The 21,855-nt window shown below is 42.9% G+C and overlaps 1 protein-coding gene across 2 annotated transcripts in view; it reads right to left on the reverse strand.

Moving 5' to 3' along the window:
- Positions 1–355: 355 nt before the first annotated feature.
- RNF150 (ring finger protein 150) overlaps positions 356–21,855 on the reverse strand; it is a 317,481-nt gene continuing 295,981 nt past the window's right edge. For both annotated transcript variants that reach the window (XM_064267530.1, XM_003417507.4), the window contains exon 7: positions 356–21,618. In XM_064267530.1, coding sequence (XP_064123600.1) covers positions 21,500–21,618 — 119 coding nt within the window. In that variant the 3' untranslated portion in view covers positions 356–21,499. The remainder of the gene's footprint in view (positions 21,619–21,855) is intronic.

The following is a 21,855-nucleotide window of genomic DNA, read 5'->3' on the forward strand; positions in this document are numbered from 1 at the left end:
GTTAGGGCTAGGGACAGGGTTAGGGTTAGGTTGGGGGATACGGTTTGTGGTTAGGGTTAGGTTTAGTGTTTAGGCTTAGGGTTAGTTTAGGTTTAGAGTTAGGCTTTGCGTTAGTGTTAAGATTATGGTTTGGGTTATCTTTAGGTGTAGTTTTTGTTTAGGTTGAGGGTTAGGGTTACAGCTAGGTTTTGGGTTACTGTTCAGTTTAGTGTTAAGGTTAGGGTTATGTTTAGGGGACACAATTAGGGGTTAGGGTTAAGGTAAAGGTTAGGTATAGGATTAAGAGTTAGGTTTGGTGTTGGAGTGAGGCTTAGTTTGAGTGTGAGGGTTAGTCTTAGGGTTAGGTTTATTATGAGTATAGGGTTAGGCTTATGGTTTGGGCTAGGGTTAGGTTTAGTTTGAGTGTTAGGGCTAGCTCTAGGATTATGGTTTGTGTTAGGGTTAGGAGTTAGGGTTTGGGTTAGAGTTACAGTTATGGTTTAGGTTTCGGCTTTATGGTTGGGCGTAATGGTTTGTGTTAGGTTTAAGTTTGGGTTAGGGTTAGTTTTATGGTTAGGGTTAGGTTTAGAGATTGAGTTATGCTTTGGTGTTAGGGGTTAGGGTTAAGGGTTAGGGGTTTAGGTTAGCATTAGGGTTAGGGTTGGGGGATAGTTTTAGGGGTTACTGTTAAAGTTAGAGTTAGATTTACAGTTAAGGTGAGGGTTTAGGGTAAGTGTTACAGTTAGGTTTAGGGTTAGAGTTATGGTTAGGGTTAAACCCACTGCCGTTAGGGTTAGGTATAGGGATATGGTAAGGTCTCAGGCTTAAGGTTAGGGTTAGGGGTATGATATGGGTTAGTGTTTAGGGTTAGGTTTAATGTTTAGGGGAAGGGTTAATGTTAGGTTTAGTGTTAGTGTTAGGGTTAAGGTTACGTTTAGGGTGAGGTTTAGGTATAGGGTGAGGGCTAGGGTTTGGTTAGTGTTCAGGTTACTGTTAGGGTTATGTTTAGGGTTAGGGTTACAGTTATGGTTAGTTTTGTGGTTAGGGTTAGTGTTAATGTAAGGGTTAAGGTGAAGCTTAGGGTTAACGTTAGGTGATGTTTAGGATTAGATTTAGTGTCAGTGTTAGGGTAGAATTAGGGTTAGGGTTAAGATTAGGTTTAAGGTTAGGGTTAGCATTAGTGTTAGCACAACATTGGGCTTAGGGATAATGTTAAGGTTACAGTTAGGGATAGGGTTAGGGTTACGCTTAGTGTTAGAGTGAGGTTTAGGGATTGAGTTATGCTTTGGTGTTAGAGGTTATGGTTAGGGGTTAGTGTTAGGGCTTACCCGAACCCTAACCAAAACTCTAAACGTAACACTAACCCTAACCCATAATCTTACCCTAACCATAACTGTAACCCTAACCCTAAATCTAACAATAAACCTAACCCTAACCCTGGTCCTTATCTTAATTCTGACCCTAACACTGAACCTAAATTTAAGCCTAGCCCTAACCATAACCCTAACCCCACCCTCACCCTAAACTTAACTCTAAACTAACCTTTACACTTAAACTCACCCCAACCACAACCCTACTTCCTAATCCTATCCCTACTTATTAATTTAACCCTCACCCCTAACCCTATCACCTAAACCTAACACTAAACCTAACATTAACCTTAACACTAACCAGAACAGTAACCCAAACCCTAGCTGTCACCATAACCCTAAACCTTACCCTAACCCTAACCCTAGCCGTAACCCTAACCCTAAGACTAACCATAACCCTACCCTAACCCTAGCCCTAACCACAACCCTAACCCTGACCCTAAACCTAACCATAACCCAACCCTAACCCTAACTCTTAACCCCAACCACTAACCGGAACCATAACCCTACCCCAACCCTAACCCAAAACCTAGCCCTAACCCCAACCCTAACCCAAATCATAAAACTAACCATAACTTCAACCCTAAAGCCTAACCATATCCCTATACCTAACCCTAACCCTAACCCTACGTCTATACCTAAACCTAAAGGTGACAGTTACAAAAACCCTCACCTTAACTGTAAACCTAATAATAAACCTAACCCTCACTCTAACCCTATAACTCACCCTAATCTTAAATATAACCCTAACACTAACTCTAATGCTAACCCTAACCCTAACCAACATAAACACTGAACCCATAAAATGTAATCCCTAACCATAAGCATAACCATAACACTAACACTACCCTAACCCTAAGACCTAACGGTAACCCCTGACCCTAACCCCAAACACCAAAGCCTAACCCAATCCCTAAACATAACCTTAAAAACCCTTATCAGAACCCTAATCTTAATCCTACCCTAACCTTAACGCTAACCCCTAACCCTAACATACCGTAACTGTAACCCTAACCCTTAACCTAAACTTTACCCTAAACCTAACCCTAACCCAAACCTAACCCTAAACAGGTGCACTATGCCTAACCCGACCCTGAAACTTGGCCCTAACCCTAACCATAACCCTAACTGTAACCTTAACCCTAATCTTAACTCTAACCTGAACACTATCCCAAATACTAGCCCTAACACTAAACCTAACCCTCACCCGAAACCTAAACCTAATCCTAACCCTAACGGTATAACGTGCCCTAATCTTAAATCTAACCCTAACCTGAACATTAACCATAACTCTAACCCAAACCGTACACCTAACCCTAACCCTAACCGTAACACTAACCCTAACAATAACGCTAATCCTAACCGTAATGTTAACCCTAAACCTAACCATAACCCAAAGCCTCACACTTAACCCTAAACCTAATGCTAAGCTTAAAATTAACCCTAAACCTAACCCTAACCCTCACCCTTAACCTAAACTTCACCCTAACCCTAAACAAAACCCTAACCCTAATCCTAAATCTAACCGTAACCCTTACCCTAACCCTTACCCTAACCATAACCTTAACTGTAAACTTGTCCATACCCTAAACCTAACCCTAAATCTAACCCTAACCCTAACCCTTACTGTGACTCTAGCCATCACTTTTAACCTAAACTTCACCTTAACCCTAACCCTAACCCTACCTTAAACCCTCACCTTCACTATAAACCTAACACTAACGATCACCCTAACCCCTAACCTTATCCCCCTACCCTAACCCTAACCTTAACCCTACCCTAACCCTAACTCTAACCCTAAGCACAATGCCTAACACTAACCCTAACCCTAAACCCAAACCATAACTGTAACCCTAAACACTAACCCGAACCATAACCCTAACCCTAACGGTAACACATCCTAAACCTAACCCTAGCTTTAACCCTAACCCTACCTTCACCCTAAACCTAACCTTAAGACTTAACCAGAAACTTAAACTAAACTTCACCCCAACACCAACCCTAACTCCTAATCCTATCCCTAAAACTTACCTTAAACCTAACCCCTAACCTTATGCCCTAAACTTAACCCTAACCCTAAGCTTAAACCTACCCTAACCCTAAACCTAACCCTAACCGGAACCCTAACTGTAACCCTAACCCTAACATTAACGTTAACCCTAACCCTAAACCTACACTAACACTCTAGCCCTAACCATAACCCTAAACCTAATGCTAACCCTAAACACTAAACCTAACCCTAACCCTTGAACTAAACCTTGCTCTACACCTAACCCTAACCGTAACCTCCACCCTAACGATAACCTAAAGCTGAAACTAAGCCTAACACTAAACCTAACCATTACACTAAACCTAACCCTTAACCTAAACCTAGCGCCCTAACTGTAAACCTAACCTTAACCCTCACCCTAAACTAATGCTAACCCTAACCCTCACACTTAACCTAAACCTCATGTTCAACCTAACACTGACACGAAACCTAACATTAACACTAACCTTAAAACAAACGTGAACTCTAACCCAAAGCCTAGTCGTAACCCTCACCCTCACCCACACCCTAAACCTAAACCTCACCCTAACCCTAACCAAAGTCCAAATCACAACCCTAAACCTAGCCCAAACCTTAGCCCTAACCCTAACCTAACCCTAACACTAAAGCTACACTAAGACTAACCCTAACCCTAAACGATAACCTTAAAACTAACACTAACACTAACCCTAACCCTAACCCGGACTGTAAGTCTAAACCTAAATCTAACCATAACCCTAAACCTAATCCTTACCCTAACCCTAGCCCTAACTGAAATCCTAACCCTAACCCTCAACCTACGCCTAACCCTAACACTAAACATCACACTTAACATAAACCTGACCCTAAATATAACCCTAACCCTAACCCAATCTACACCTTAAACCTAAACTTAATCCTAACCCTAATCATGACTCTAACCCTAACCCTAAACGTAACACTAACCCTACCCTAACCCTAACCCTAAAGGTAACCCTAACTGTAACCTTAACACTAAACTGAACACTACCCAAACCCTAGGCCTAACCCTAACCCTCACCCTAAATCTAAACCTCGCACTAACCCAAACCTACACTAACCCTAATCCTAAACTTCACTGTACCCTAAGCCTAACCTTATATCTAACCCTAACCCTAAAATTAACCCTAATTCGAACACTAAACCTAAACCCAACCCTAACCATCAACCTTGACCTAAACTTCACCCTAACCCTAAACCTAACCCTAAAACCACCACTAAGCCTAAACCTAACCCTAATCCTAACCCTAACCCCTAACCTTAACCGGAACCATAAGCCTTACTCTCACCCTTAACCTAAACTTCAATCTAACCCTAACCCTAACCCCACCCTAACCCTAATCCTAAACCTAAACCTTACCCTAACCCTAACCTTAACCCTAACCCAAACCCTACCCTAAAGCTAACCCTATCCCTAACGATCACCCTAAACCAAACCCTAACCCTAACCCCTAACCCTAACCCTAACCCTAACATTAAACAACCCCAACCCCAACCCTAACCCTACACTAACACTAACCTTAACCCTAAAACCTAACCCTAACCCCTGATCATACCTCTAACCCTAACCCTAACCTAACTCTCATCCTTAACCTAAACTTCATGCTAACCCTAAACCTAATGCTAAGCCTAAAACTAACCCTGAACCTCACCCTTAACCTAAACTTCACACTAACAGTAACCCTGAACAAAACTCTAACCCTAACGCTAATCCTAAACCTAACCCTAACCCTAACCTTAAACCTAACATAAACCTAACCCTTACCCTAGCCCTAAATTTGACTGTACCTTAACCGTAAGCCTAACCCTAAATCTAACTCGAGCCCTAACGCTAACCCTTACCGTAACCCTTACCCTAACCCTAACCGTCACACTTACTGTCACCCTTAACTTCAATCTAACCCTAACCCCACCTTACTGTAATCCAAAACCTAACCCTAACCCTTACCCTAACCCTACCTTAAACCTAACCCTATCCCTAACACTAAACATTGCACTAAACCTAAACCTAACCCTACACACTATCCCTAACCTGAAACTAAACCAAACCCTAGCCCTAAACCTAAGCCTAACCATCACTCAGAACCTAAACTTCACCCTAACACTAACCCCTGAACCCTAACCATAACCCTACCCCTAACCCTAACCCTGACATTAAACAACCCCAACCCTAACCATAACCTTAACCCTAAAACCTAACCCTAACCCCTAATCATACCTCTAACCCTAACCCTAACCCTACCTAATGCTCATCCTTAACCTCAACTTCACCCTAACCCTAAACCTAATGCTAAGCCTAAAACTAACCCTAAACCTAACTCTAACCCTAACCCTCACCCTTAACCTAAATTTCACCCTAACCCTAATCCTGAACAAAACCCTTACCCTAACGCTAATCCTAAACCTAACACAAACCCTTACCCTACCATACCCCTAACCTTAAAAATAACATAAACCTAACCCTTACCTAACCCTAACGTTAACAATAAACTTGACCATACCCTAACCCTAACCCTAACTATAACCCTAACATTAAACAACCCCAACCCTAAACCTACACTAACATTAAACCTAACCCTACACTAACATTAACCCTAACCCTAAAACCTAACCCTAACCCCTAATCATACCTCTAAAACTAACCCTAACCCTACCCTAACGCTCAGCCTTAAGCTAAACTTCACCCTAACCCTAAAGCTAAGCCTAAAACTAACCCTAACCCTAACCTTCACCCTTAAACTAAACTTCACCCTAAACATAACCCTGAACAAAACCCTAACCCTAAACCTAACCAAACCCTAACCCTAACCTTAAAACCTTAAACCTACCATAAACCTAACCATTACCCTAATCCTAACCTTAACCCTAAACTAGAACATACCCTAACCCTAAACCTAACCTTAACCTATAACCCTAACCCTAACCCTTACCCTAACCCTAACCATCACACTTAACCTAAACTTCACCCTAACAATAATCCTAACACAAAAACTACCGATAAACCTAAACCTAACCCTAATCCTAAGCATAACCCCTAACCCTAACCTAACCCTAACCGTAGCCCTTACCCTCACCGTTAACTTCAATCTAACCTAACCCTAAACCTAATGCCACCCAAAACCCTAATCATAAACCTAACCCTAACCCTTACCTTAACCCTAACCCTACCCTAAACTTAATCCTATCCCTACCCCCTAGCATCACCCTAAACTTAAACCTAACCTAAACAATGTCCCTAACCTGAACACTAACTGAAAACCTAGCCCTAAACCTAACACTCACCCTAAACCTAAACCTCACACTAACCCTAAACCTACCCTAACCCTAACCATAAACCTAACCCTAACCCTAACATTAAACTTAACCCCAACCCTAACCCTACACTAAAACCCTAACCCTAAAACCTAACCCTAACCTCTAATCCTAACCCTACCCTAATGCTCACCTTAATCTAAACTTCACCCTAACCCTAACCCTAAACCTAATGCTAAGAGTAAAACTAACCCTAAACCTAACCCTAACCCTCATCCTTAACCTAAACTTCACCCTAAACCTAACCCTGAACAAAACCCTAACCCTAATCCTAACCCTAACCCTAATCCTAAACCTAAACCTAACCCTAATGATAACCCTACCATAACCTTAAACCTAACATAAACCTAACCCTTACCTTAACCCTAAACTTGACCATACCCTAAACCTAAACCTAAACATAACCCCTAACCCTAACTCTAACCTTAATCCTAACTCTAACAATCACTCTTAACCTAAACTTTGCCCTGACCCTAAACATAAACCTAATCCTAAAAACACCCTAACCCTAATCCTAAAACCACCCTAGCCCTAATCTTAACCCTAACCCCTAACCCTAACCTAATCCTAACTATAACACTTAACCTCACCCTTAACCTAAACTTCAATCTAACCCTAACCTTAAACCTAACCCTACCCTAACCTAATCCTGAACGTAACCCTAAACCTTACCCTAAACTTAACCCTAACTCCACCCTAAACCTAACCCTATCCCTAAACATCACCCTAAAACTAAACCTAACCCTAACACTATCCCTAGCCTGAACACTAACCCAAACCCTACCCCTAAACCTAACCCTAATCATCACACAGAACCTAAACTTCACCCTAACCCTAACCCTAAACCTAACGCTAGCTGTAAGCCTAACCCTAACCATAACCCTAAGCCTACCTTAAAACTAACCGTATCCCTAACCCTAAACATCAACCTAAACCTAAACGTAACCCTAACACTATCACTAACCTGAAAACTGACCTGAACACTAACCCAAAACCTAGCCCTACACCTAATCCTAAACATCACGCAGAACCTAAACTTCACCCTAACCCTAACCCTAACCCTAACCCTAACCCTAACCCTAACCCTAACCCTAACCCTAACCCTAACCCTAACCCTAACCCTCACTCTTAACATAAGCTTCACCCAAACCCTAACCCTGAACAAAACCCTAACCCTAACCTTAAACCTATATGTGACTGTAACCTAATCCTAACCCTAAACCAAAACCTAACCCTAACCCTAATCCACACCCTTAACCTAAGCTTCACTGTAACCCTAACCCTGAACAAAACCCTAATCATAATGCTAACCCTAAAACTACCGCTAAACCTAAATCTAACCCTAATCCTAACTCTTACACTCACCCTTACCCTCACCCTTAACCTTAACTTCAGTCTAACCCTAATCTCACCCTAATCCTAAACCTAACCCTAACCTTACCCTAACCCAAACCCTACCCCTAACCTTAACCCTAAACTTACCCCTAAACCTAACCCTAACCTTAACTCTAGCCCTAGCCATCACCTAGACCTAAACCGAACCCTAACCCTAGCCCTACCCCATCCCTACCCCTAACACTGACTCTAACTCTAACCCTAATCCTAACCCTAACCCTAAACCAGACCCTAACACTAACCCTAATTGTAACCCTACCCCTAACCGAAGCACTTACCTTACACCCTCACCTTAACTATGAACCTAATACTAACCGTTTTTGCTTGTTTGTTTTGTTTTTTTTTAACCCTCACCCTAACCCCTAAACTTATCCCCCTACCCTAACCCTAACCCTATCCATAACCCTAACCCTAACCTTAACCCAGACCCCTAATGCCAACGCTAACCCTAACCCTAATCCTAAACTCACCCTTAACCTTATCTTCACCCTAACCCTAATCCTACACCGAAACCTAACATTAAAGTTACCTTAGACCTAACCCTAAACCTAACCCTTAACCTAAACTTCAGTGTAATCCTAAACCTAAAACTAACCTTAATGCTTAACCTAACCCTCACCCTAACCTTAACCCTAACCCGAACCCTACCCTAAACTTATCCCTAACACTAAACATCACCCTAAACCTAACGCTAACCTTAACACTATCCCTAATTTGAACTCTAACCCAAATCCTAGCCCTAAACCTAACCCTAACCATCACCCTGAAACTAAATTTCACCCTAACCCTAACCTTAACCCTAAACCTAACCCAGACCCTAACACTAACCCTAATTCTAACCCTACCCCTAACCGAAGCACTTACCTTAAACCCTCAACTTAACTGTAAACCTAACACTAACCCTCACCCTAACCCTAACCCTATCCGTAACCCTAACCCTAACCCCTAATGCTAACTCTAAGCCTAACCCTAACCTCACCCTTAACCTTACCTTCACACTAACCCTAATCCTACACTGAAAACTAACATTAAACTAACCCTAGACCTAACCCTAACTCTAACCATCACCCTGAAACAAAAATTCACCCTAACCCTAAAAGTAACCTGAACGCTAACTCTAACCCTAACCCTAAACTTATCCCTTAGCCTAACCCTAACCATCACCTTAACCTAAACTTCACCCTAACCCTAAAACTAAACCTAAAACTACCCATAAACCTAAACCTAACCCTGGCCCTAAACCTAACCCCTAACCCTAAACTTAACCCTAACCATAAACCTTACCCTCACCCTTAATCTAAACTTCACTGTAACCCTAACCCTAAACCTAACCCTACCCTAACCCTAATCCTAACCCTAACCCTACCCCTAACCTGAACCTGAACATTAACCCAAATCCTAGCCCTAAACCTAACCCTAATCATCACCCTGAAACTAAACTTCACCCTAACTTTAAACCTAACCCTAGCCCTAGCCCTAACACTAGCCTTAGCCCTGGCCATACACCTAGCCCTAGCTCTACCGCTAACTCTAAACCTAACCCTGACTCTAACCTTAACCCTAAAGCTAAACCTAATCCTAACCCTAACCCAGACCCTAAAACTAACCCTAACTCTAACACTAACCCTAACTGAAGCAGTTACCTTAAACCCTCACCTTAACTCTAAACCTAACACTAACCCTCACCCTAACCCCTAAACTTAGCCCCCTACCCTAACCCTATCCATAACCTTAACCGTAACCCTAACTCTAACTCTAACCCTAAACCTAACACTAATCCAAACCTCTAATACTAACTCAAATCCTAACCCTGCCTATAACCCTAGCCCTAACCCCTAACACTCAACCTAATCCTAATCCTAACTCTAACCCTAACCCTATCTCTTACCCTAACCCTAAGCATCACACTTAACCTAAAATTCACCCTAACCCTGACCCTAAAACTACCCCTAAACCTAAACCTAACCCTAGCCCTAAACCTAACCCCTAACCCTAAACCTAACCATAACCCTTAACCTCGCCCTTAATCTAAACTTCACTGTAACCCTAACCCTAAACCTAACCCCACCCTAACCCTAATCCTAAACCTAAACCTAACCCTTACCCTAACCCTAACCCGAACCCGAACCATACCCTAAAGCTAACCCTATCCCTAAACCTAAACATCACCCTAAACCAAACCCTAACCCTATCTCTAACTAGAAAACTAATCCAAATCCTAGCCCTAAACCTAGCCATAACCATCACCCTGAAACTAAACTTTACCCTAACCCTCAACCGAACTCTAATCCTAACCAAAACCCTAACCCTGATGTTAACCCTAAATCTAACCCTAACCGTAACCCTAGCCCTAGCCATAGACCTAGACCTAGCCCTAGACATAGCCCTAGCCCTACCCCTGACTCTAACCCTACTCCTAACCGTAACAAACACCCACACAATAACCCTAACTCTAACCCTAACCCTAACCAAAACACTTACCTTAAACCCTCACCTTAACTGTAAACATAAAACTAACCCTCACACTAACATGTAACGTTATCCCCTGCCCTAACCCTAAGCCTATCCGTAACCCTAACTCTAATCCTAACACTAATCCTATCCCTAAACCTAACCCTAACACCTAATGCTAACTCTAACCTTAACCCTCACCCTTAACCTTACCTTCACCCTAAACGTAAACCTAACACTAAAACTAACCCTAACCTTAACCCTAATCTTAACCCTACCCTAACTCTAACCTTAACCCCAACCCTCACAAGTGAGCTAAACTTCAAACTAACCCTAACCTCAACCCTAAAACTAAACCTAAACCTAACCCTAACACTAACCCTAACTATAACCCTAAACTAAACTCTGACCTAACCCTAAACCTAACCCTAAACGTAAAACTAACCCTATCCCTAACCCATAACACCAACTCTGACCCTAAACCTAACCCTAACACTAACCCTTACCCGAAGCCTAACCTTAACACTATCCTAACGCTAACCCTAACCCTAACAATAGCCCCAACCCTAACATAACTGTAACCCTAACCCCAACCCTCAACCTTAAGCTAAACTTCAAACTAACCCTAAACTCCACCCTAAAACTAACCCTAAACCTAACCCTAACACTAACTATAACACTAACCCTCGCCTAAACTCTAACCATAACACTAACCCTAAACCTAACCCTAACTGTAACCCTAAACTTAACTCCTAACCCTAAACCTAGCCCTAACCCTATCCCTATACCTTACCCTTACACTAACCATCACCCTTAACCTAAACTTCACCCTAACACTAAACGTAAACCTAAACCTAAAACTACCCCTAAACCTAAACCTAAGCCGAGCCCTAAACTTAACCTCTAACCCTAACCATAACCCTTACCCTCAACCTTAACCTAAACTTCACTGTAACCTAACACTAAACCTAAATCCACCCTAATCTTAAACCTAACCCTAACCCTTACCCTAACCTTAACCCTAACCCGGGCCCTACTAAAATCTAACCCTATCCCTAAACTGAACATCACCCTAACCCTAACCCTAACCCTAACCCTAACACTATCCCTAATCTGAACACTAACCTGAACACTAACCCAAATCCTAGCACTAAACCTAACCCTAACCACCACACTGAAACTAAACTTCACCCACCACCATGAAACTAAACTTCACCCTAGCCCTAACCCTAATGTTAACCTTAACCCTACCCTAACCCTAACCCTAGCCCTAGCCATAGACCTAGACCTGGACCTAGACCTAATCCTAGCCCTACCCCTAACCCTAACCCTGACTCTAACTCTAACGCTAACCCAGACCGTAATATTAACCCTAATACTAACCCCAACCCTAACTGAAGCACTTACCTGAAACCCTCACCTTAAATGTAAACCTAACACTAACCGTCACCCTAAACTGTAAACTTATCCCCCTGCCCTAACCTTAACCCCTATCCGTAACCCTAACCCTAACTCTAACAATAACCCTAACCCTAACCCCTAATGCTAACTCAAACCGAAACGCTAACCCTAAACCTCACCCTTAACCTTACCTTCACACTAACCCTAATCCTACACCTAAACCTAAAACATTAGACCTAACCCTAACCCTAATCCTAAAACTAACCCTAACCTAACCCTAACCCTAATATTAACCCTGCCTTGACCCTAACCCTAACCTTAACCCCAACCCTCACCCTTAAGCTAAGCTTCAAACGAAGCCTAAACTCAACCCTAACACAAACCCTAACTATAACCCTATCCTAAAATCTAACCCTAACCCTAAACCCTAACCCAAACTCTAACCCTAACCCTAACCCCACCCTAACCCTAATCCTAAGCCTAAACCTAACCCTAACCCTTACCCTAACCCTAACCTTAACCCTAACCCAACCCCTACCCTAAACCTAGCACTAACCCTAACCCTAAACATCACCCTAAACCTAACCATAACCCTATTCCTAACCTGAACACCAACCGAAATCCTAGCCCTAAACCTAACCTTAACCATAACCCTGAAACTAAAATTCACCCTAACCCATAAACCCAACCCCAACCCTAACCCTAAACCTAACCCTCACCTTTAACCTAAAATTCACCTTAACCTTAACTCTAAACCAAACCCTAACACTAACCCTAATCCTAGCCCTAACTATAACCTTAACCTAAACTCTATCCCTAACCCTAAAACCTACACCTAACCCTAAACCTAATGTTAACACTAACCCTAACCCAAACCTAACCCTAACTAGAACCACAACGCCTACCTGGGACCCTAACCCAAATCCTAACCCTAAACTAAACCCCTAATCCCTAACCCCTAACCCCTTACCATAATCATAACCCTAACCCTACCCTAACCCTAAAGCTAACCCTAACCGTAACCCTAATCCTAACCCTACCCCTAACACAAACCTAATGCTCACACAAACCATGACTAACCCAAACTGTAACCATAATCCAAACCCTAACCCTAACCCTAACCCAAACTCTAACCTTAACCCTAACCTAAATCTCACCCGAACCACGTCTAACCCTAACCCTAACCATAAACCTAACATTAACCCTAAACCTACCCCTAAACATCACCCTAAACCTAACCTTAACCCTATCCCTAACCTCCACCTTAACCCTAAACTTAACCCTAACTCTATGCCTAACCCTAAACTTAATCATAACCATAACCGTAATCCTAACCGTAACCCTAACCATAACACTATCCGAACACAAACCCAAGCCTAGCATTAACCCTAACCCTAAACTTACACCTAAACCTAAGGCTAATCCTAATCTTAATCCTAACCCTAACCACAACCCTAGCCCACCTTTAACCCTGAACCTAACCGTTACAATAACACTGACCCTGACCCTAACCCTAACCCTAAACCCAACCCTAAACCTAACCCTAATCTACCTGAACCACTATCCCCTAACACTTAACCCCTAACGATAACCATAACACTAACCTTAACCCTAACCTTAATCCTAAAACTAACCCTAACCCTTACCCTAACCCTAACCTTAACCCTTACCCTAAACCTAACGCTACCTGAAACCCTAACCCATAACCCCTAACAATAAACATAACACCCTAACCATGACCCTAACCCTAACCCTAAACCTCACCCTTCACCTAAACTACACCCTAACCCTAACCCTACACCTAACCCTAACACTAAAACTAACCCTAGACCTAACACTAACCGTAACACCAACCCGTCTTAACCCTGAACCCTAACCCTAACCCTCACCCTTAACCTAAGTTTCACCCAAACCCTAAACCTAACACTAATGCTAGACCTAACCCTAAACCTAGCCTTAAACCTAATTGTAAACATTACCTAACTCTAATCTTTACCCTAACCTTAACCTTAACCCTACCCTAACTCTAATCCTAAGCCTAATGCTAACCTCTAACCCTAATCATAACCAACACCCTTAACCTAAATTTCACCCTAACCCTACCCTAAACCTAACCCTAAAACTACCTGTAAACCTAAACCTAACCACTAACCCTAAACCTAATCATAACCCTTACCCTAAACTTCACTGTAACCCTAACCCTAAACCTAATCCTAAACTTAACCCTAACCCTTACCCGAACCCTAATCCTAAGCTCAAACCTAACCCAAACCCTACCCTAAAGCTAACCCTATCCCTAACCCAGAAAATCACGCTAACCCTAACCCTAACCCTAACCCTAACCCTAACACTATCCATAACCCGAACACTAAACCAAATCCTAGCCCTAAACCTAACCCTAACCATCATCCTGAAACCTAACTTCACCCTAACCCTAACCCTAACGTTAACCCTAACCCTCACCCTAGCACTAGCCCTAGGCATAGACCTAGCCCTACCCCTACCCCTACCCCTGACTCTTACTCTAACCCTAATCCTAACCCTAACCCAGACCCTAACATTAACCCTAACTCTAACCCTAACCCTAACTGAAGCACTTACCTTAAACCCTCAACTTAACTGTAAACCTAACACTAACCCTCACCCTAACCCCTAAACTTATCCCCCACCCTAACCCTGACCCTAACCATAACCCTAAACCCAATGCTAACTGTAACCCTAACCCTAAACCTCACCCTTAACCTTACCTTCACACTAACCCTAATCCTACATCTAAAACTAAACCTAGACCTAACCCTAACCCTAATCTTAGCCCTACCCTAACCCGAACCATAAACTTAACCCCAACCCTCACAATTAAGCTAAACTTCAAACTAACCCTACCCTCAACCCTAAACCTAACCCTAACACAAACCCTCACTATAACCCCTAACCTAAACTCTAACCCTAACTCTAACCCTAACCCTAACCTTAACCCTAACCCGACCACTACCCTAAACCTAACCCTATCCCCAACCCTAAACATCACCCTAAACCAAAACCTAACCCTACACCTAACCTGAACACTAACCCAAATCCTAGCCCTAAAGCTAACCCTAACCATCAGCCTGAAACTAAACTTCACCCTAACCCTAACCTTAACCCTAAACCTAACCCTAACCCTTTCCCTAACCCTTACCCTCACTCTTAAGCTAAACTTCAACCTAACCCTAACTCTAACACTAACCCGTAACCCCAGCCCTAATCCTAACCCTAAACCTAACCCTAACCCTCACCCTTAACCTAAACATAACCCTAAACGAAACCCTAACACTAACCCTAATCCTAGCCCTAACTATAACCTTAACCTAAACTCTATCACTAACCCTAAAACCTAAACCTAATGTTAACACTAACTCTTAACCTAACCCAAACCTAACCCTAACTAGAACCACAACGCCTACCCGGGAACCTAAACCAGATCCTAACGCTAACCATAACCTAATCCCGTAATCCCTAACCATAACCTAATCCCGTAATCCCTAACCATAACCATAACCCTAACCCTACAGCTAACCCTAGCACAAACCTAACTCTCATGCCAACCACAATGACTAACCCAAACTGTAACCCTAATCCGAACACTAAACCTAACCCTAAACCAAACTCTAACCTTAACCCTAACCCTAACCCTAGCTCTAATCCTAATCCTAACCTAAATCTCACCTGAACCACATGCCTAACCCTAACCCTACCCCTAAAGATCACCGTAAACCTAACCTTAACCCTATCCCTAACCTCCACCTTAACTATAATCCTGACTCTAAGCCTAAGCCTAAACCTAATCATAGCGATAACCGTAATCCTAACCGTAACCCTAGCCCTAACCATAACACTATCTGAACACCAACCCAAACCCTAGCATTAACCCCAACTTTTTCTAATCCTCACCTTACACCTAAAACTAAGGCTGACCCTAAACCTAACCCTAACTGCAACCCTAGCCCGCCTTTAACCCTGAACCTAACCCTTACAATAACACTGACCCTAACCCTAACCCCAACCCTAACCCTAAACTACTTGAACTCCGAACCCCTAACCCTTAACCCCTAATGATAACCATAACCCTAACCCTAAAACTAACACTAACCCTAACCCTCACCCTACCTGAAACCCTAACCAGTAATGATAACCATAACACTAGCCCTAACCATAACCCTAAACCTCACCCTTCACCTAAACTTCACCCTAACCCTAACCCCAACCCCAACCTTAATCCTAACCCATTACCCTAAACCCTCAACCTTAACCTAAACTTCACCCTAACCCTAAACCTAATCGTAAACCTTACCTAACCCTAACCCTTACCCTAACCCTACCCTAACTCTAACCCTAATGCTAACACTTAACCCTAAATCTAACCCTAACCGTAACCCTAACCCTCACCCTGAAGTTAAAGTTCAAACTAACCATAACCCTACACCTAACCCTCACCCTCACCCTAAACTTCACCCTAACTCTAACCCTAAACTTAATGGTAACCCTAATACTATCTGTAACCCAAAATCTAACCCTAACCCTAAACATCACCCCAACCCTAACCCTCACCCTAACCATAACCCTCACCCTTAAGCTAAAATTCAACCTAACACTAAACTTAAAACTAACCCTAACCCTGAAACCCTAACCCCTAACCCTAACTGTAAATCTATCCCTAACCCTCACCCTTAACCTAAGCTTCACCCTAACCCTAACCCTAAGCCAAACCCTAACACTAACCCTAATCCTAGCCCTAACTATAACCTTAACCTAAACTCTATCCCTAACCCTAAAACCTACACCTAACCCTAAACTTAACGTTAATGCTAACCATAACCCAAACCTGACCCTAACTAGAACCACAATGCCTACCCATATCCTAATCCTAATCTAAACCCCTAATCCCTAACCTCTAACCCCTTACCATAACCATACCCCTAACCCTACCCTAACCCTATCCAAAACTAACACCCCAACCACAATAACTAATCCGAACCATAAACCTAATCCGAACACTAAACCTAACCCTAACCCTAAACCAAACTCTAACCTTAACCCTAACCTTAATCCTAACCCTAACCCTAACCTAAATCTCACTCCAACCACGATGCCTAACCCTAACCCTATACATAAACATCACCCTAAACCTAACCTTAACCCTATCCCTAACCTTCACCTTAACCCTAACCTTATCCCTAACCCTAACCCTGGCTCTAAGCCTAACCCTAAACGTAACCATAACCGTAACCCTAACCCTATCTGAACACTAACCCAAACCCTAGCATTAACCCTAACCCTAAACCTCACCCTAAACCTAAACCTAAGGCTAACCCTAATCCTAAACCTAACCCTAACTGCAACCGTAGCTCACCTCTAACATTGAACCTAACCCTTACATTAACCCTAACCCTAAACCTAACCATGACCCTCATCCTAAAACTAACCCCAATCCTTACTCTAACCCTAAAAGTAACACTTACCCTTAACCCTCGCCTTAACTGTAAACCTAACCCTAACCTTCACCCTAATCCCTAAGCGTATCCCCCAACCCTAACCCTACCCCTACCCCTAAACGTAAAGCTAGCCCACCTCTAACCTAAACTTAACCCTTACAATAACCTTAACCATACTCCTAACCCTAACCCTAATCCAAACCTAACCCTAACCCTTACCCTAACCTTAACCCTACCCTAAACAGCACCCAAAACCTAACACTAACCCTAACCTGAGCAATAACCTTAACACTAACCTGAATACAAACTCAAACCCTAGCCCTAACCATAGCCCTCACCAAAAACCTCAACCTCACCCTAAACCTAACACTAAAGCTAACCATAACCCCAACCAAAACACTAACCCTAACCCTACCTTCATGCTAACACTAACCCTAAACATCTCCCTAAACCTAAACTTAACCCTAACCTCTACCTTAACCCTAACCCTGACTCTAAGTCTAACCCTAAACCTAATCATAACTGTAACCCTACCCGTAACCCTAACCCTAACACAAACTGAACACTAACCCAAACCCTAGCATTAACCCTCACCCTAAACGTAAACCTCACCCTAACCCTAACCGTAACCCTATCCCACCTCTAACCCTGAACCTAACCCTTACAATAACCCTAACTCTAACCCTAACCCTAAACATAACCGTAATCCTAACCATAACGGTAACTTACCCTAACCTTAACCCTAAACCTACCTGTAACACTTACCCTAAGCCCTCACCTTAACTGTAAACCTAATCCTAACCCCTAACCGTATCCCCTAACCCTAACCATAACACTTACCCTAAACCCTTACCCTAACTGTAAACCTAATACTAAACCTCACCCTGCAGTAACAATAAATGGTAATGGACATCAGTGGTGTGGTTAGAAAGTTTAAGCAGAAATTTCAAGAAGGGCTGCCTGAATCTATCCATTACAAAATAAACGGATCTCACGGCCTCTCATAAGGCGACTTGGGTGGTACCTAGTTCTCTCTGGAGGTAATTAAGGTTGTAACTTTTTTTCTTTTGTAGGGGTCAGGGAATCTTGTGAGAATCTGGGGAAATTGTAGGCCTATGCTATCCAATTGGTAGCCAGTAGCCACACACGGCTACTGAGTGCTGAAATCTGGCTAGTCTGAATTAAGATGTGCTGCAAGTGTTAGTACAAAATGGATTTCTATGAATTAATAATAAAAAAGTATGTAAAATATGTCATTAATTTTTTATATTAATTACATGTTCAAACTATGAGATTAAATAAAATATATTATTAAAATTATTTTCACCTGTTTCTTTTGCTTCTTGAATGACGCTAGTAGAAAAATTTAAATTACCTATGTGACTTCCATTATATTTCTACTGGGTGGTGCTGGTCTAGACCCTTATTACAGAAAAATGCACATCTGCAAACATACGTATGGTTTGTCTATCCTTCTAGAGGTTACAGGCTCTTTGACACTCATCCGTGAACCACTGAGTCCCCAGGTAAGAGTCTCTTCTTTGGAGGGAGGTGGTGAAGGCTGTGGAGCAGGGTTCTTTCCCTTTCTTTTGAACCCTTTGATGCTTGTTAAACTTCTTTTTAACTACCAAAGCCGCATGGAAGTCCTCTAGAAACAAACCTTTGGTAAGGGCATCATGTCCTAGGCTTACGGGGTTTGCAGCAGAACCTCCTTGGGGCCTGATCCATAGGCTTTGGACTGGCCTCTTGGGCTCCTCATCAGCTCTGAAGCATCCTATGGGCGCTGCTGTGGTCAGGGCCCACATGTGTGATCAATTCCTGATGTCCCTGGCCACTGGCAGGAAGAGGTATCATTCATCGAACAGGGAACTAACTATACAACACTAAAGGCATTTTCTTTCAGCGCAAGGAATACAATTTCTATTTCTTTTGCTGTTGAATTATCCTTCTAATTTCACTTGATTTAATACCAATGTTTGTTTTGGGCAAAGCTGACTGAAGAGGGGTAGGTGGGGCAGTCCTATGCTGAAAAAGAAACACCTTTGAGGTTAAGGAGTTCCTACAGACACTCCCCATGCCGATAACCAGGATATGAAGGTATTTATCATCCAGACTACAAGCTAACAGCAGTTTTCAAACAAAGCCAAACAAACAACTCCTACTTGGATTTAATACTTCAATCACTTAGATATTCATTCTCAACATCATAGGAGTGCCAAATCTCATCAGCTGTGATTGTATGTTACATGTCAAACAACTCTGCCTCTCTGAGCTATACATTCTGCTAATGTCATGTCACCTGTGAAAAAAGGATTCCCCAACACGCTTATCAGAGGCCCTAAGGCTAGAGGGAGCCTTGGGAGTCCTCATGGTAAACTCCTGAGGCCTAAACAGTGGGCTGCCCACTGAGGCCTCCTCTGACTCCTGGCTCAGAGCTCTCTTCCTTCCTCCTTATCTGCCTTCACACGGGGACACTGGATTTCATTATAGGAAGTGCTGGGCTCCTGGACAGATGCGACGTTCTTGAAGGCGGTAATCGTTTTCCTTGCTGTGCTGCCTGCTTATAAGCCATCAAATAGGAAGTCTTTAAAGGTGATGAAAAAGCAGGCAGGGGTCCCCTTGGCCTGCACTCCATGTTTCAGCAGGCAGCAGGTTTTACAGCAGAATCAACTTGTTTTTTGAATGAGTAGTAGTGTAACGAGGTGGAAAGCCCTCATCAAACATGGAAATAGGACTCCGTGAGAAGAGCTTGCTTTCCTTGCGAACCCAAGCAGAGGCCTGGCCTCTGCCAACTTCTTGCAGATGATGAGGCGATTCTTCCAACTGTCCAGAGGCACTCTCCACCACCTTGGCAGGGCAATGGAAAACCATCTCTGCACCAGAAGACGCTGAATGTATTACAAAATTGCCCACTGAAAAAATAGCACATCTCTATCATAGACAGGAAAAAGAATATGAACAAAAACAGTTTAAAAATATCGGTAGGTTTTCCTATTCATCTGATGCCTCTTTTCTTCTCCCTCTTACTTTGTCTCTTTCAGGATAAACTTGATTTAGCTAATTCCTATGACGGACTTTTTGGCCCAAATGATTTCTAAAATCACAGCTCATTCCTCATGTGACATCTCAGGGAGCCCTGGAGAGAAATCTGCTAAGGATTCACCTAAATCTTTCCATGTGGTCCGGCGAAATTTAACAGACCTGTGTTAGAATTAAGCTAAAACCCAGGTGGCTAGTGCAGCCACCGTTGGGCTGCAAGATGACTGACTGGATCCTTTTTAAACCCTCCATCTCTTGCAAAACCCACTTGTGAAGGTGACAAGTGAGCTGTTTTAGCCCAGGGGGAATCAATACAACAGACATTTTGCTTTTGACGGGAAGAATTTGTGGTGCCTGGTTTTAGAACATTCTCTGTGTGGTGCAAACTGTTAATGCACTCGGCTGCTAATTGAAAGGTTGGAGGTTCGAGTAAACCCAGAGGCACCTCAGAAGGAAGGCATGGCAATCTACCTTCGAAAAATCAGCCATTGAAAACCTTATGGAGTAGTTCTACTCCAACACACACGAGGTCGCCAAGAGTTGGAATCAACTCTTCTAAGCAGAACTCTATACAGAAGCTTGAGTGGATAAAACAACAGCAAAAAATAAACAACAACAAAGGAGTGGATGTACAGTAACTACAAACAGTCTTTAAAAAGAAACTGCCAAATAAATCAAACAACATTCCAAAAACACGGACAATAGGACCTGGAAAAAAGTGGAATAAAACTAAGAAACCCTAACAGTGTCCCTTCAGTCACTGTTTTAGGAGCTTCTGAGGCGTCTGCGAAGACATTGGAGGGGAGAAATCAGCTTTCAGCTTCCAAGCTGCCGAGGCCGTGGACTGTGGTAGAGGCGGAGAAATTGCATCCTGCTTAATGTGACTTTGGATATTGCTTTTCGTTTCCATTCTTGAACGGAGCGCCCTGGAGTGGCCAAGGTGTTCAGGAGGCGTGTGTGCCCAGTCCAAGTCTTGGAGCACTCCTCCCCTTTTTCCCTTGGGTCCTACCATCCCTTTGTCTACATTCGCCATTTCAAGATTTCACCTCTTCGCAGTCTTGGTCAGTGGAAAGTTCTACATCAGACAGTCCAACCTCCATTGCCATAATCAGCGAGATGTCCGAATCACTGCTTATAGCCGGCTCCTGTTCGCCTGGGGGGAGGAAGCAAAGTTCACGGTCAACACTGAGCTGTGTCTTCGGATGCTGCTCATTTTAAAACAATTGCCTCTTTAAGATTTCTTTAAAGGCCAAGAGAAGGTATTAGAAAAATAGGCTATTTTGTAAAAATTCTAGCTAGAGCCTCGTCTCACACTTACCCCAAAATAAATTCTAAATGGGTCAAAGAGTTAAATGTAAAAAAGGAAACCGTAATAAAGCTAGAAGAAAAT

Source organism: Loxodonta africana, chromosome 13, assembly GCF_030014295.1.
Source record: "Loxodonta africana isolate mLoxAfr1 chromosome 13, mLoxAfr1.hap2, whole genome shotgun sequence".
Lineage (NCBI taxonomy): Eukaryota > Metazoa > Chordata > Mammalia > Proboscidea > Elephantidae > Loxodonta > Loxodonta africana.